Consider the following 15,506-nt stretch of genomic DNA (forward strand, 5'->3'; position numbering starts at 1 on the left):
AAAATTCCTCAGTGAATAGCTTTTTTTCCTAATTAAATGCTGCAAAAACAATTCCAGTTAGATAATTATACCTTGATTGTTCAGGAAAACTTATTGGCATGAGGAAAATAAGAGTTTCTACAAAAAAAAAAAAAAAAAAAAAAAAAAAATCTTTATTTGAAATATTGCCTTTTAAAACCTTAATATTAATTCAAATATGCAAAAGAATGAGTGAAATTAGGTAATTTTCTTTGGTTTTAAGCTTAATAGCTGAATTTTTTAACCTGTATTACATCGCTTGATAATTTTTAATTGAATTATCGTCATTATTTTACTAACTATTAGTATTAATTTTCAATCCAAATATAATGCGCTTATGAGAAATACAAATAATGGTGATGATTTTTTCCTAATTTATATTAACTTCTGGATTTGGTTTTCTATGGGCTTATTCAAAAATCTTTTTCAGACAACATGAAGCTGATAGTAAGATTTTGTGAAGCAGGACATGTTATTAATTTTGTAATGTAGCTTCATTTCGCCTCATGCATTTATTAGGATCATATAAATGTTCTAGTTTACTAGTGAAATATTGCCGTCAATACAGATACAGAAATGAGGTTAAAATGACACAAGACATTCTATAATTGAATAAGAATCTTACCCTTCGTTCAGTCATCACATAAAGGAATTCTTTATTTTTGTCAAACAACATATCCGGACTGACAGATTTGCTTTCGTCTATTTGAAGATCACTATATTCAAATGCGCTGGTTACGGATTCAACAACCGCCTGTTGAAGAGAAAGAATATACAATTTAGAAATAAAAGAGAATATAATTTATAACAATAAGACATAATCATGAAATATTATCTGTAATGAGATAATTTTAAAATAAAAAAAAAAGATCAAAATCACCATTCCAGTTTGAAATCTTCTTTGTTGCTACAGTAAATTCATTTTTTTTAGGGGATTCATACAGCGGTAATAAATACTGGAGATTTTCCTTAATGCTGACAGATAGCGAAATAATAGAACTTAGAGCCTAACATTTTTTCCCCCACTTTTTTTGCATACGAAGTATAGAGGAAATATTGCAGCCATCAAAAATTTGAACAAGATTTTGATGCATCTCCATTATTAGATTTAGATATCAGATTTTCAATATATTAATTTTCAATATTAGATTTTCCATCCTTTTTTACAGTAAACAGTTTGAAGTAATCAATAATTACAGAAAACTTAGAAAAGTCTATCTCAAAGTGGAGGATTAATAATCATCGTGGACTCCTTATTAGTGTGCTATGAATTTTCACAGAATCTATTTATGTATTACTACACATCCGCAAAGATCCAAAATATTCTTTTCTGAAACTACACTTGCTATTAGATAATTTTATACAATTTGGAAGAAATATTGTCGATGAATTACTCCAAAGTTGTGAATATTTCTTAATTTATTTTATGATAAATATGATGAGTCATCATCATCATGATTTATAGTAATGAGATGAACATAATAATTAAAGCAAGCCTTGTTGATTGAGAATACTGAATCTTTCCGAGATTCGTTAAATGGAGTCCCTAAAGCACGTAACGGCCATTTTCTTTCACCTTCATGATCTATTCATAAAACCCATAGGTAGTGGTGGGAGCTTTGCTCATGAAACAGCCCCTAATTGATGCCTCCTTCCAATGGGCGGCAGCTGCCCGTGAATGGCCATTCCCAAGACGAATGTCAAGATCTCGTCCAGTAGTCAGTTCGCGTTCAGTGACAAACCGTCCGTGGAGAGGCAAGGCGTATAGATTGCACATTTATGCGTGGGGTACCGTTCCTTCTCCGTGTCCCCGCCGAAGTAATATCCTCCTCATCAGTCACTCTAAATTGGACTCCGATTAACCGACGCCTCACTTGGGTTGGCGGCTGGAAGTTTTCCGCCTGACAAGACGGACAAGCACCCTCCTGTGTGGAATGACCCGCCAAACTTTATTTGTTCAATAAATTTGCCAAGGTAGTACTTGGTCTCTCTTCCGAGCATCAAGCAGTGACTGCTCAATGTCTTCTTCAATGAATGCTCTTCACTACGGAGATGGATAGAAAGGAAGCTGATGCTCCAGAGATCAATCTGCTTAGCATATGCTGGTTAACTGTGTTTAGATATGAATGGAGTATATTGCTGAGAAGTGGTATCATTAATATGTTTTAAGAGTGCGATGCTCTTTATTAGGCTTCATCGTAGTGTTCAGATTTAGTTATTAAACCGTTTCCACTAAAAGGACAATAAATCTCATGGAACCGAGATATATAGACATGATGATGTCGAGAATACACAGTTTAATTTAAGGGAATAATTTTTTTAAAAAATTGTTTATTAGGGTAGAAATATTAGTTACGAAATACCACATGTTATATAGAGATTTAATAAGAGATATCGCAGTAGAATGGCAAACTTTAGGAATAATCTAAAGATTTATATTCTATGAAGAACATATTTGATAGTTAATCGATCACTAAAATTAATTATCATTGCTAAAGTCAAAATATTTCAACTTTAAAATATCTGTTGTTGTTGTTTCTTATGGCGCTTGCCACGGACGAGCCCGCTGTTACGAAGACAGCGATTTAAGCCAGATGGGGAGCGTCTCTTCTCTTTTTAGTAGCACCAACTAGGGCCAAGAGTACGACTTTGCTACTCACGCATCACTCATTCGCTTGCACAACCCCTTTTCACAGGAGGGTACATTCATACATCTCACATATAGAACAACGGAAGAACAAACATGCCCAAACCAGGACTCGAACTCAGGACGCCCAGATCACGGGGAAGACTCCTATGCCAGGACGCCGGCTTAAAACATCTGTATCATTGAAGAATGATTAGCCTAAAACCGACAATGAAAGTATAGTTGATTCTGATAAATAAAGTACAAAATGAGGTGCTTTTTTGGTTTTTAATCTTAAAGAATATCAAAATATCATCTTACTCCTTAAAACTTACTTTTTCACATTTGAATGTTCATATCAAAGGAAGGAGGTTCAAACCTTACATGTCAAGTATGAAAATATAAGGGAAGATCATGCTGATTTGGAGAAAATAGCTTTAGCATGAAGCAGTATACCATTGAATATAAACTTCTATCAGGTATTTCCTCTGGAGAATTTGGATTTCCCGTTACATCTGGCGAGAACCCAAGGCATTGTGATGGTAATGGTGTGAGCGTCGGCAAAGGAAATTCGTTAATAATATCAATTTCATTCACTCCACGATACATATCATACTCAAGTCTCTCTCCCTTACCCGATTTCAGTAGCTGTCGAAACCAAATATAGCTCTAAGGATATACGCCCAAAGAACAGACAGAAGCATAGGAGGAGGGTTCGATTTCGATTACATTCAACTTTCCCATTCAAATAAAAAAAAAAAAAAATGTAAGCCAACCTCAACATTTTGCAAAAGACTTGGATAGATTTCTTTTATATTTCGTGCAAGGGGGTTTGTTGTATATATACCTATATGTTCTATTTGAGAAGCCTTAACTTTCCTATCCCCCAAAGGCATTTCGAGGGAGAAAAAAAAATCAAGCTGAGAGACTTATATCGCGGGTGCGGCAAGTATATTGAGCAGGGAACGCTATTACTACTTACTTGAAGGGCGAGAAAGGAGGTGAAGAATAGCAATGCCTGGAAAGATGATCGTGAGGGGTTAGAAAGGGATTAGCAGTGTCGGCTCAGGGATTACGATGAGTCTGGGGACGGAAATGCTTTTATTTTGTCGCCCGTTTCCTTACAGAATGCTCATCCCTCTCCCCTTCTTGGCCATCTTGTCAATGGATGGGACGTTATTAAGACTTCTTCTTCTCCTTAGAAAGGCAATGAGGGGGAGGGTGGGGGGATAGGCGGATTATTAAAACAGAACAGAAATTTCCGGGAAAAGTTCATTGGACGTTGATTTGAAGTAGTTTTGGCTCAGGGATTGGGTGGGAAAGAAGGGGAAGTAGAGGGAAAGCGAAAGCATGAATAGCTTTTTGGAGAAGATCAAGTACTGCCCTTTGCGCACCCAATTTCTGTAAATTTAATTTTGTAAAGTTAGTTTGCTTCCTAAGCAAACTTTGAGCTACTGCAAAAGAGTTCTTAGAGAATAATAAATCGAAAATTAATCAAAACATTTTAGCTTCGCCAAGCATTAAAGGATAGCAGCTATTAACAATCTGCAATAAAAATATAAGTGGGTATATATTAATTTAAATAATATTACTTTTCCTAAAATATATTTATTAATTACTTTGCTAATTATTGGTCTTCTTGTAACTATCCATAAAAGAAATTATAGAATTATTTCAAAATCTTCTTTAATTAAAAGCATGTTGAAAATTTTTGAAGATATTATTTTACTATTTAATCATACAATAGACGCCTTAAGAACTATTACGACCATTTATCAACAGATAAATTTAACTATACTTTTTAATACAGAACAAATGCTGCATTCATTTTGATTTACTAGTTATTGAGGAGCTAAATTTTATTTAACGTTCAGTTTAGTCGTGACGGACAGGGGAAAGAAACGGACGGGGCAGTATATATATATATATATATATATATATATATATATATATGAAAGTCAAAGAAGAAACGTATTATCATATGTTAGAAGATTAACTCCTTAATTATTTTCCTCCTTTTTCATTATTTAATTAGATGAAACTTTCCGTTTCGGCAGTGTGCTGTCTTAATGATTCAATTAAGAATTCATAGTATACTTGTGATGTTTGCGGACCATATGTGAGTTTTGAATAAAACTATAGCGTCCCTAAAGGATTTAATTTCACCTTATAAGACTGATAAGCGATAATTCGATGCCGCTCGGTATGATGATTAAGGGATTAAGCAACTAGATAAAATGGATATCCTTACTTTTGAGATATTCATTTTTTTTTTTAATTAAAAATAAAAGTTTCTATGCCTTCTTAAAATAGCACCAATGCAAATATTATTTTCTTCTTTTTTTGTTCCCTTTTTCTGAACAAACTAGTGTCCCAAGAAAAGTCAAACAATTGTAATAAAAGTCTGCTATTAACTTATCTAGAATTTTATTTTCTACAAGTAACTGTAGACAAATACTCACAAATAAGTGGTTAACAACTACATATTTGTGATTCCGAACTCTGTATGATAATATATGTATACATCAAAACTGACATCAGAAAAAAAAAAAAAAAAAGCAAACAATGTATCTTCAAAGCAAAATCTTACATAAAGTAAATTCAAGTGCATCTTAGGAGATATGCGGAAATGTGGAAAACATTTTAATTCTATTTACAAGCTTTCATCGTTATTACAAATCATCAGATTTGTCAAAAAAAATCTGTTAAGGGAAAAAAAAACAACACTTAGTCCAGAAATTCCTATTACTTTTCAGCAGCATTTCGATTTGTGGACATATCTCAGATGCGACATTCATTTTGAAGAAGATAAGCAATCAAACTCAAATAAATATCCATTAAACTGTCAGAAACTTTTAGTAAAGAGTTGCCTAACTGTTTAGCGACGAAACCGGGCATACTGAAGATGACGAATGTCGAAGTTACCCACTCTATTATTTCCCATACATCCTTTTGATAAAGCCCAACAAAACTGAAACAGAAGAAAATACGGAAACATAATTGGAAAACTCATAGACTATGTCCGTTGAATCAAATTTTTTGATAACAAGAAAACAAACTATACACTTCACTCCCTGAGCTCAATTTTTTTAAACAAACCGTTAGATAAAGGCGGCTTTCAAAAATTTCAATAAGCATGCAGAACGGATGATGAGATAAAAAAAAAGAAAGAAAAGGAACTTGTCTGCTTTACTGGAGACGGTGAAAAAAAATTCTCAGAAAAAGCCCAGAAGACCACATTTCACTGCAAATTCCAGAACTGTACATTCCGACCACGCAGGGGCAAAAGTATCAGATAGTAGAGCGTATGTATCTATTTGAACATCCCACCAAAGATTTTGAATGCATAGCAGAATGCGAAAGAAGCGAAACTGAGTCCAAAATCAACCGTATCCGATAGTTCCCGTAGGACTTCCAAAAGCTTGTAGCAAGCAGAAAATCGAATATTTAAGTAGAAGTCTTCAAGAAGAGATAAACCGTCCCTTTCTGCAGTAAATTAAAGATTTATTTTACTGATGATAGCGCCTTCGGTTATGCAGATGAAGGAAACCCAAATCCTAATTGGATTAGGGAATGGATAAAGAATAATTCTGTTTCCAAGAAGGTTGACTGAAAATGTTGGAAAAAGAGTCCAATGGCATTTGGTTTCGGATGCAATCTGATAGAAAAGTTAAGTAGCTTTAAGACGAAAATTTTACGACCTATTTATAGTTATTCCATTATTCAAACCATTTTTGACACAATACAGGGAAATAATTCTTGTAGAAAGCAATTATTTGTGACAAATAACATTAAAGGCGTACATTACTCAAAAACTGTTCAAAATATCAATTTTCATTTTATTAGATCATTTCATAGCTCTTAAACTTCTCATTGTGTCAAAAGTTCAAAATTGTACTTTTAATAGTTCAAAAGTTATTTAGATTTTTATTAAGAAGTGATATTTGCATATGTATTTCATTAAAGCAAATGAAATACATATGCAGATGAGAGTTTCAAAGAGCTTTTTCTCCATGTTAGGTTTTTCATTACCATCATGTTTCAAAAATACTAAGGGTTTTTTTTTTTGGTCCGATTTAAAATTGATTTTAAAATTTATTGATTGGTACTTATCTATCATTATGCATATGATATTTTTGTACATGCAATAAATATTCAGAAGCATATCGATTTTTTTTTCCACATCCATGATATGTGTAATACTAAATTTTCTAATTTTTCATATCAGTTTTAATATTAGGTATATCTTCAAACCCATTCACAGTTTTGTGTAATATATTTTGGTGAATCTACAAATGTAATTCGAAGCAAAAATATTCATATTTGAAAAAAAGTAGTAAAAAATTAAAAAAAAAATTTCTAAAAAAAAAAAAAAATTAAAGATGCTGATCAAAATGTTTTTTTTTTCTTTCTATAAAAATATTTTCTTAATATTTAAAATATATATATTTCTTAAATGTTGGGATACAATGTGCATTTTTAAAGAAACTTAATACACCGAATACATTTAAATAGGTAAAACTCCAAAACAGAAGACATCCGGTTCATTTAAGTGTAAGGTAGTAAAAAAAAAAAAAAAAAAAAAAAAAACTTTATTTAGGACTGTAAACCACACCGAAAGAAGAAAGTTGCTTAAGGAGTTAATTCAATAAATTAAATATTACAAAGCACAAATTAACTAAACACGTTAGTTTTTAAAGGTTGAATGAAAATACCCCCTCTAAATATAAGAAATAAAAATAATGTTTTATAGTGGTGCTATGTTTAATATCTTATAAACTTCATTTTGAATAAATTTATGTTAAGAGGTAGCATCAAGTAATGTTATGTTCTCACGTACACTCCTATTAAAGACAGAAAAAAATTTATCTAATAACAATATAATAAATATACACAAAGGATTTTAAAGTATACACCCTTTCAGATTAATTATATTTATAGGTTACTGTCTGTCTACAATGAAATAATGTAACAGAAATAATTCATCATGAAAGCTTTTGTATTCTAATACCAGTTTCATTACCCTATTTATTTTCCTATTTTAATAAACGGATGCAATTCATCAGCACTATGACTTTTTATTTTCCTTAATATTCTCTACAGTTCATGAATAAATGTTATGTAAAATAGGGCTGTACTGACACTACCTGTTACTATTTCTATTAACACACAAAATGAATAGTTTGTTTAGTGTTGAAATTAATTTTCATTTGGGATATTTGAAGTGAAAAAATTCTACTAATTGCTCGTTATATATGAAAATAATATGAATTCAAAACAATACACTTTTTTTCAGGTTCTAGAGGAACTAAGAAGTATTAAAATAAATTTTAAATGAAAGTAAATCTGAATATTCAAACGAAAACTATGCATCTGTCATTATTTCTAATAGTTTGCAAGGGCCTCAACAGATGGCGGTACTATGATCAGAAGAATCATGATTGCCTGCCCGCTGTGGAACTGATAATGGGAAAGAAAAAAGACGGCGGTTTTTCAATTAGATGTCCCAACTGTCAATTCATTTTGTTCAGATTGGATAACAGCCATATTTTAGGGCATCGCAAATGACCATCTTGATAATAAAATGAAAAGAGAGATCCAAGAAATTTCAGACGCTGCCATAACTTCATTTGCATTTTGTTCAAGATTTTTATAAATATAAATAACATTATTGATAACGGATTCCTAACGACAAGCGACCGCAAACAATATTAGGAATTTTTCTCACGCTCAGTTTTGGGAAACTGTAGGGAGGTAGGCATAGCGGGAGAGGAAAAGCGCCTAGAAATTGAATTGGTATTCTCTAGGAACATCTAATTCAATCGCGAAGTTTTCAGCCATTATAGAAGCGCAATCAGCTCCTTGCCTGTGTACAGTGGGCTTCATTGCAAGCCTATGCAATGCACGGTGAAATCGACAACGGCTTTCTTTATAGATATATTTTTCCTTTCTTTATTCCTTATTTTTTTTTTATTTTCAACGAGCGCTTGATATCTCTCTCCACACAATTAAAAAAATGAATAAAAGAAAGTTCGGCGAGTTCTTTCCTGCCTGACGTCTCATTTTGTCTTGAATCGTGTTTCACATATTTCATCTGTCAATCAGGTTGTCGTTTCATAACACGTTTCCAACTGTTTCAATTATAGAATCAGTTTTTGATTCTTCCCTTCGAACATGGTATCTTATTTCCTTTTCTAGGGCAATCAAAATATAAAGGAAGCTTTCTCGAAATTCTATGTCACGATTCATTCTCGTTTCGGATCGCACTTTTTTCATTTTATTCATTCGTTTTGGACAATAGGTTTCAAATGAAAGTTGTTTGAAACAGTTGTTTTCCAATTTTTTTTTTTTTTTTTTTTGTGTGTGTGTGTGTGTGTGTGTGTGTGTGTGTGTGTGTGTGAACCATTAAAAATTAAATGAGAATCACATTGATAATAATAATTAAAAATGTGCTATACAAAATATTTTTCCTCGTCTTTAAGTTTTTATTAAGTTTTTGAAATGCTTGTAAATGTGCGAGAAAGATCGTATAAATTAATGATTTATTAAGATATAAAACGATTATGTGAGATCAATGAAAGTTTTTTTTAGCATTTGGGCAGTTTCCCGTATTTCAGTGGAAAAGTTTTAAAAAGAAAATCATATTTATCATTTCAGGTTTATAAATTAAGAGCATATTCTTTTTTGCTCAAGCATTAATCTATATTTACTGAGTAACAAGAGCTTCAATAGAATAAAATCAAAACAAAGGAAGTGATATTCCTATAGTGGGGCAAAATAAAACTAATTAGTTATTAAGTATAAAAAAATTTCCGACAAAAGAATTCTAATTACAACTTTGCAACAATTACAATGATTTTTGTTTCATTCTCAGTGAGTGTTTAAATACTGAACGGGCTCATCTTTTTTAAAAAAATTATTTCATGAAGAAAAATGACAACTATGTGTTCTACTATGAGTGTACACAAAGTAAAACTAACTGAACAAACCAGAAAACTTTTTAAAAAAATTTTGCAAATAAGTTTTAAAAACAACTTTAGAACAATTACAAGTTTACAACAGACATTTTCTAATGGTTTTTGTTTCATTTTCATTGAGTTCTTCTAATACCAAATGGGTACATCTATTTCCTAAATTTTCCTGCAAGAAGAGAAATGACAAGCAAGTGTTCTTTTTCTTATGCTTTCCCTTTGTGTTTGGTCATCGGAATTCGTCTAGTTCAGTCTTCCTTTCGTGCAGCAAAGTACCTGCGAAAATCGATCTCAATCTCTGAAAGAGCAGAATGTTCGTCTTCCCTGCCGCCTTATTTCCTCCTAATGATTTCAACTTTTAGGTGAAATGATCACGCAACCGCCCTAAAACGAGATCCGAAGCGCCGTCCTATTAAGTCTACTTCTCTGCTTGTTGGAATAGAACAGAAGAAACCTGCGCTAAAATCACATTTGGGATGATCTAAATTCTTTCATTCTAAGAAAAACTGATAAAATGGTATTTTAAGATAACCGATTTTTAAATGAAATAGTGATTTTGGAAGTCTTAAGGGGATTTTGAAAGATTTGCAGTTATTTGTTGAGGTAAGGTGATTGGTTAGATGGTATACGAAATGAAATTTTTAGAGATCGAAAACTTGTCCGACGATAGTAGAAGGCAAAGAGATTATTTATTGTCTGTTTACAGATACGGAAACCCTTCACGCATTTGCGCATGCTCCAATCTATTTTTATTTCGCCAAAATACGGATGGCATGAGACAGATGGGGGAAGAGATGCTTAGTTTTGATCAAGCACTATACATAAATTTTAAGCAGTTTTCTAAATAAAACAAATTAGTACAGCTCAAAAATAAAATCGAAATCAACATTGGAATAGAAAGCAATAAGAAAACTTGCCTAACAAATAACTGTGCCAAAATGCTCATCTAACTCATTGCATATTACCCCTCTATGGAATAAAATCGCTCAAAAGTAATAGGCACTGGTATCAGAAACAAACACAAAACATGCCACTTTTCAGCAGCAAAATTGCCAAATTCAATACAATTTTTAAACACAAATTGTATTTCCCCCCCCCCCCCATCCTATTCCTCTATTAACAAAAACTGGAAAAGTTTCTGTTGAAAGTTTATCTGACTTTAAAAAAAATACCAAGCTTACAAATGCAAAATCTTCAAATCGTTATTTATATGCAAAGCTACACTAATATATTATGATTCATTGCTATAATAGTGAAAGATAAACACATTAGTTCGTTGAAATAGAGGGATACGTAGGTAGCGGATTAAATAGATAAAATTTCTTATTAAAATTATTTTCTTAAAAAAGCTTAGGATACTTCGAAATTTGAAAATTCTTGAATTTTCAAATTATATTCAATAAAGCAAAGCTTTTTAAAATGAACATCTTGCGATGGCATATCAAAATACTTTTTATAAAAGGCCATTCCTACAAAACATGCTTTCTGCCAGCGTAAAGTATTTTTAACAATTCAAGAAACCAAATTAAATTCGGTCTCACCTTTTTCGCAATGGATTACTATTCAAACACTCGTAGTGTTAAGTAGCATTTATTAAAGTACGTTATACTTTTTTTAAGAACCAACAAATAAATACGAAAAAATAAAACATGAAACACTCTTAAAAGTAAAAGAAACTAGAAAAGAAGAAAAAAGTTCAATGTTTTATTTCTTAATATTCATATTTTTTGAATTGGGGGGGAGGTACATCCCTCAAAGCCTTTATTTCTTGAAATCAATGAATATTCGGAAGAAGGAAAGAAAAGCGGTACATTCTCGACCAAAATAACATATCCGAAAATAAATTAGCTCCCTAGAGCCAGGTGAGGCGCGCAGTTACATATTTCGACGAAACTGCCCAGATTCAGAATTTCGAAAAACGCAAATGAGAATGGGTAGATAAAGATAAATCCACAGAATATTGACCAAAGAAAAAGAAAAGAAACATTTAAATAGCCTTCTTATCTCTGGGACGATATATTTTTTTCATCCCATAATTAAATCCCTCAAAATTGCTTCCAACCCTTCAATGCGCATGGCAGCCGAGAAAAAGAACATTTTACTTCCTACCTACCTTCCATCTTCTTGCCGAAGTTTTCTTTCTTACTTTTTCTCCCGTTATTTTGTGTCAGGCGGGATTTCTCCCATCTCTCTGCTCCCTTTTTCTAGTATTTCTTTCCTGGGACATTCCGGGGAAACTGGAGATTAATGGCTGGCGAGGAATAATTCCAAGTCCAATCCAATTACGTGATGCTGGGGACCTCACTTTCTAATCAGAATTGTAACAGTCATTTAGCTAGTCACGATCATTACCTCAAGAAACTGGAGAAAATGACACCGCCAAAGATTTCAACTACATCGTCTCTCTCTAGAATAGCTTCATTTATTTATTTTTCTAATTGGGAGAGTATATCCCTATGATTTTCCAAGGTCCTGTACTGGAAAGTGTTGCATTACGAAAGATGCTGTAATTACCGGTTTACCGGTAGGAAAGCTGGATGACGATCCGCCATGTTTGTTTTTTGGCAATCAAGAAGGTGGAAATGGAAGATCGCTCTAACACCGCTTTGTTTTTTTATTATATCTCTTAAGCTTTCAAGGTCTGTTCATTGATTGAAAATTTGAATTTTGGTAACTTAAGATTAACGTTATGAATTTGAAAAAAGTTATCATAAATAGGAAGAAAATTCGAGTAAGTTTGGATCAATTTTTTGTTATCGCAATGGCAGAAATAGAATAAACAACAAACCGTCATATTCGATTTAATTGAAAATTAATTAAATCATCCTTTTTGTAGATAATTAAATGTGAGTTATTGCTTCCCCTCTTCCTTTTTTTAAAAAAAGAAATTATATGTAGTCGATATCGAAAAGGGACAATAATATAAAAAATGTAGCAAACGTGTAAAGTAAATTTAAAAAGTAATAAACTGTATACAAAATTTGAAAATCAAACTATACTGAGATAAATACAAAGGATTTATTTAAAAATCATTAAGTCATTACCAATAAACGAACCGCATTTGGTGATAACTTGTTCCTCATATTATTTTTTAAACTGTCAACAAATTCACGGACAGTATGGTTATAATCGTTATTTGCATATGTGTGACTTAACTGCACTATAAAAACAAATGTCGAGACCATTATTATCAATAAAAAATTATAAAAATGTGGATTTTTTCTTTACTTATCACACCCGCTAGGATATTGCTTTATAAATATTTCGAAAAAAAAAAGTAACTTTAATCCAGAAAATAAAAATATAATATAGCTAGTTCTATCCATATTTTAAAACTGTCCGTGAATACATTAAACGATTAATAGTGAATGCATTTTTTTAAAATTCAATTTTGTTATTTGATAAGACTATAAAAAATTAATTGAATCAGTTTACTACAAATTCAAAAGTGTATTGTGCGATTGAATATTTTGATGGATGTGTTAACATTAAAGGCATCGTTTGTAAAATATGTACCAAATTAAAATGATATCAATAAAAACGCAATGATAATATATTTTTTTAAATTTTATGATAATGCAAAAATCATTTTTGTGAGATAATAGTTTTGGGAGATATGGACATATCTGTCGAAGGTTAAGCCTATTGTCGCGTTCGATTAAACTTTTTTTTATTCTTATTTCTGCCATCTTTTCTTTTCATATTCGTTTCTCTGACTTAACCACTTAACTGCTTTATTTTCTTTACTATCTAATAAGGTGACACCTTCTATTTTGAAAATATTTTCTTATTTTTATTCAAATGGAAATCTATTGAATGCTTGACTTATCTATGTATTCGAAGTCATTTTAATATTGAATTATAATCGTTATGAATGGTTTATTTTTTGCTTACAACTATCAAAATTCGATAAATCGATGCAAGTTTACGGCAAAACCGTTAAGCAGTTAATGGAATTTTTGGTGACACGGTAAGTATTCTCCTGAGAATTTCGAAAAATTTTTACAGCTCCATTAATTAGATAGGCGAAGCTTTGGATTAAGTGTAGCTGTCAAAACGCTCAATGAAGTAGTCTGAAACGGTCGTTTGATGATTTGTTTATTTTTGACTGGAGCCATTCGACAATAAGTAATACGAACAATTTCTATATTATGTACGTTAGCGTTTAATATTTAGAGATGTAACTAAATATAGAGCGAGACTAGATATAGACATTTTGTATGTAACTAAATATAGAGTGAGACTAGATATAGAGATTTTGTATGTAACTAAATATAGAGATGGAACGATATATAGAGCGACCATTGAAGATTTGAAAGTTATAATCTGTTCATTTTTAGATTTATTGTTATTATTATTTTGTAGATTATGGAACATCTCTTGAAGATGGCGTAAGACTTACATGGCGTGCGTGGAAACGTATGATGCCTAACAACATTTAAAACTTATTGTGACACTAATTTTGTTTTTCATATTTCTAATAATTTGTAAACAATTTAATAGTTTTCAAATCTTTCCAATAATTCTATTTTTCAATGAATTCCATTTAAAATGTCAACAAATTAAAAGAAAAACATATGCAAGTAAAAGTTATTTTTGTTTTAAAGCACTCAATTTTCAGAGATAGTAATTCACCAAAGTATCATTTTATATATTCATGTTTTGATTTCAAACTAGCCACACATCACTAATTTAATGCTCTTGTTAGAGTTGTTTTGGATTTCAGCCCTTCTAAGATATTCACTTAACTGTAATTCGAATCGTTAACTCAATCAGACCGTAAAAAGTATCCAGTATATTTCATAGTGAAATCTTTTGTTCTTTTCAAAGCCTGCTGTTGAAATGATGGAAGGGGGGGGGGAGATTGTAATTAAACCTCAGAGTCCTGACACGACAGGTGTCACCTTCCTGTAAAATGAGGACAAACCGGGTTCTCATGGTACTTTTTTTCCCCCTCCTTTTTGAAGTGAAACCTCCTGCAGATGGCCTATCTCCCTTTATGAGGCTCGTAAACTTAATCAGTCCTTAAGAGCCACAGGGACAAGCTTATGTTGAGTAGCTAAAAAAGGAAGCGAAAATCGAAACCTTGTATCTGAACTGCACGCTACAGAATAAATCAAGTTATAGCTAGCGTGATCTGCGAAGCGCGAAATGGACGCGCCACGGTTTGGGGCGACAGTCAGTCTGGGAATGAGGGCTATTGGGGGCGCCCCGGTAGAGTCATTTCTAGAAATCACCCCCCCCCCCCCTCTTACTCAGATGCTTGAACCCGAATCGGTGCGAAAATTACAATTTCGCTGGATGCATCATACAAGAGTAGAGGTATAATCGACGGTGGCAAGGTTTACGGTGATGTGCGTCGGGAGAGAATTACTCAGCCAATCTGATAGGCAGAAAATATGCTCATGAAACCTGCAAAGTCTAATCGATCATATAAGTTATAACCTTTGCTGAATCGCTGATAAATGCATGTTGACTTGTGCACCGTTTTGCGTTTCAGGTTTGAGACAGAAAAATGGTGTAACTAAGGATTCCAATTTAGGGACAAATGAGTTTTGCTTCGAAAAATGCAGCTATAATCAATATTATATTTTGTTATTAAATATTATTTTGCAAGCGATCCAAATGCTAGCAGAAAATAAATATACTCTATTTCAGTTATAAAATATTACAAAAATGTGGTATTAACTGATGATAATTAACATTCTAAAAGTTGAGATGAAATTATGATAAAAGCTAAAATAAATGTAGAAATATATATGAATTTGAAGAAATGAATCTATTTGCTACGCGCATAATATTAAAAATGGATATTATAAACGTAATCAATGCACCAGAGTTTGTTATAAACAGTTTGCAATTAAACAGAATGAGGATCGAAATTAAATATT

The 15,506-nt window shown here is 32.0% G+C and overlaps 1 protein-coding gene across 4 annotated transcripts in view; it reads right to left on the reverse strand.

Moving 5' to 3' along the window:
• LOC129959518 (plexin-A2-like) overlaps positions 1-15,506 on the reverse strand; it is a 667,102-nt gene that overhangs the window by 34,388 nt on the left and 617,208 nt on the right. For all 4 annotated transcript variants that reach the window (XM_056072386.1, XM_056072387.1, XM_056072388.1 and 1 more), the window contains one exon: positions 644-772. In XM_056072386.1, the coding sequence (XP_055928361.1) occupies positions 644-772 (129 nt within the window). The remainder of the gene's footprint in view (positions 1-643; positions 773-15,506) is intronic.

The sequence above is a fragment of the Argiope bruennichi genome, chromosome X1 (genome assembly GCF_947563725.1).
Source record: "Argiope bruennichi chromosome X1, qqArgBrue1.1, whole genome shotgun sequence".
In the NCBI taxonomy this organism is placed as follows: domain Eukaryota; kingdom Metazoa; phylum Arthropoda; class Arachnida; order Araneae; family Araneidae; genus Argiope; species Argiope bruennichi.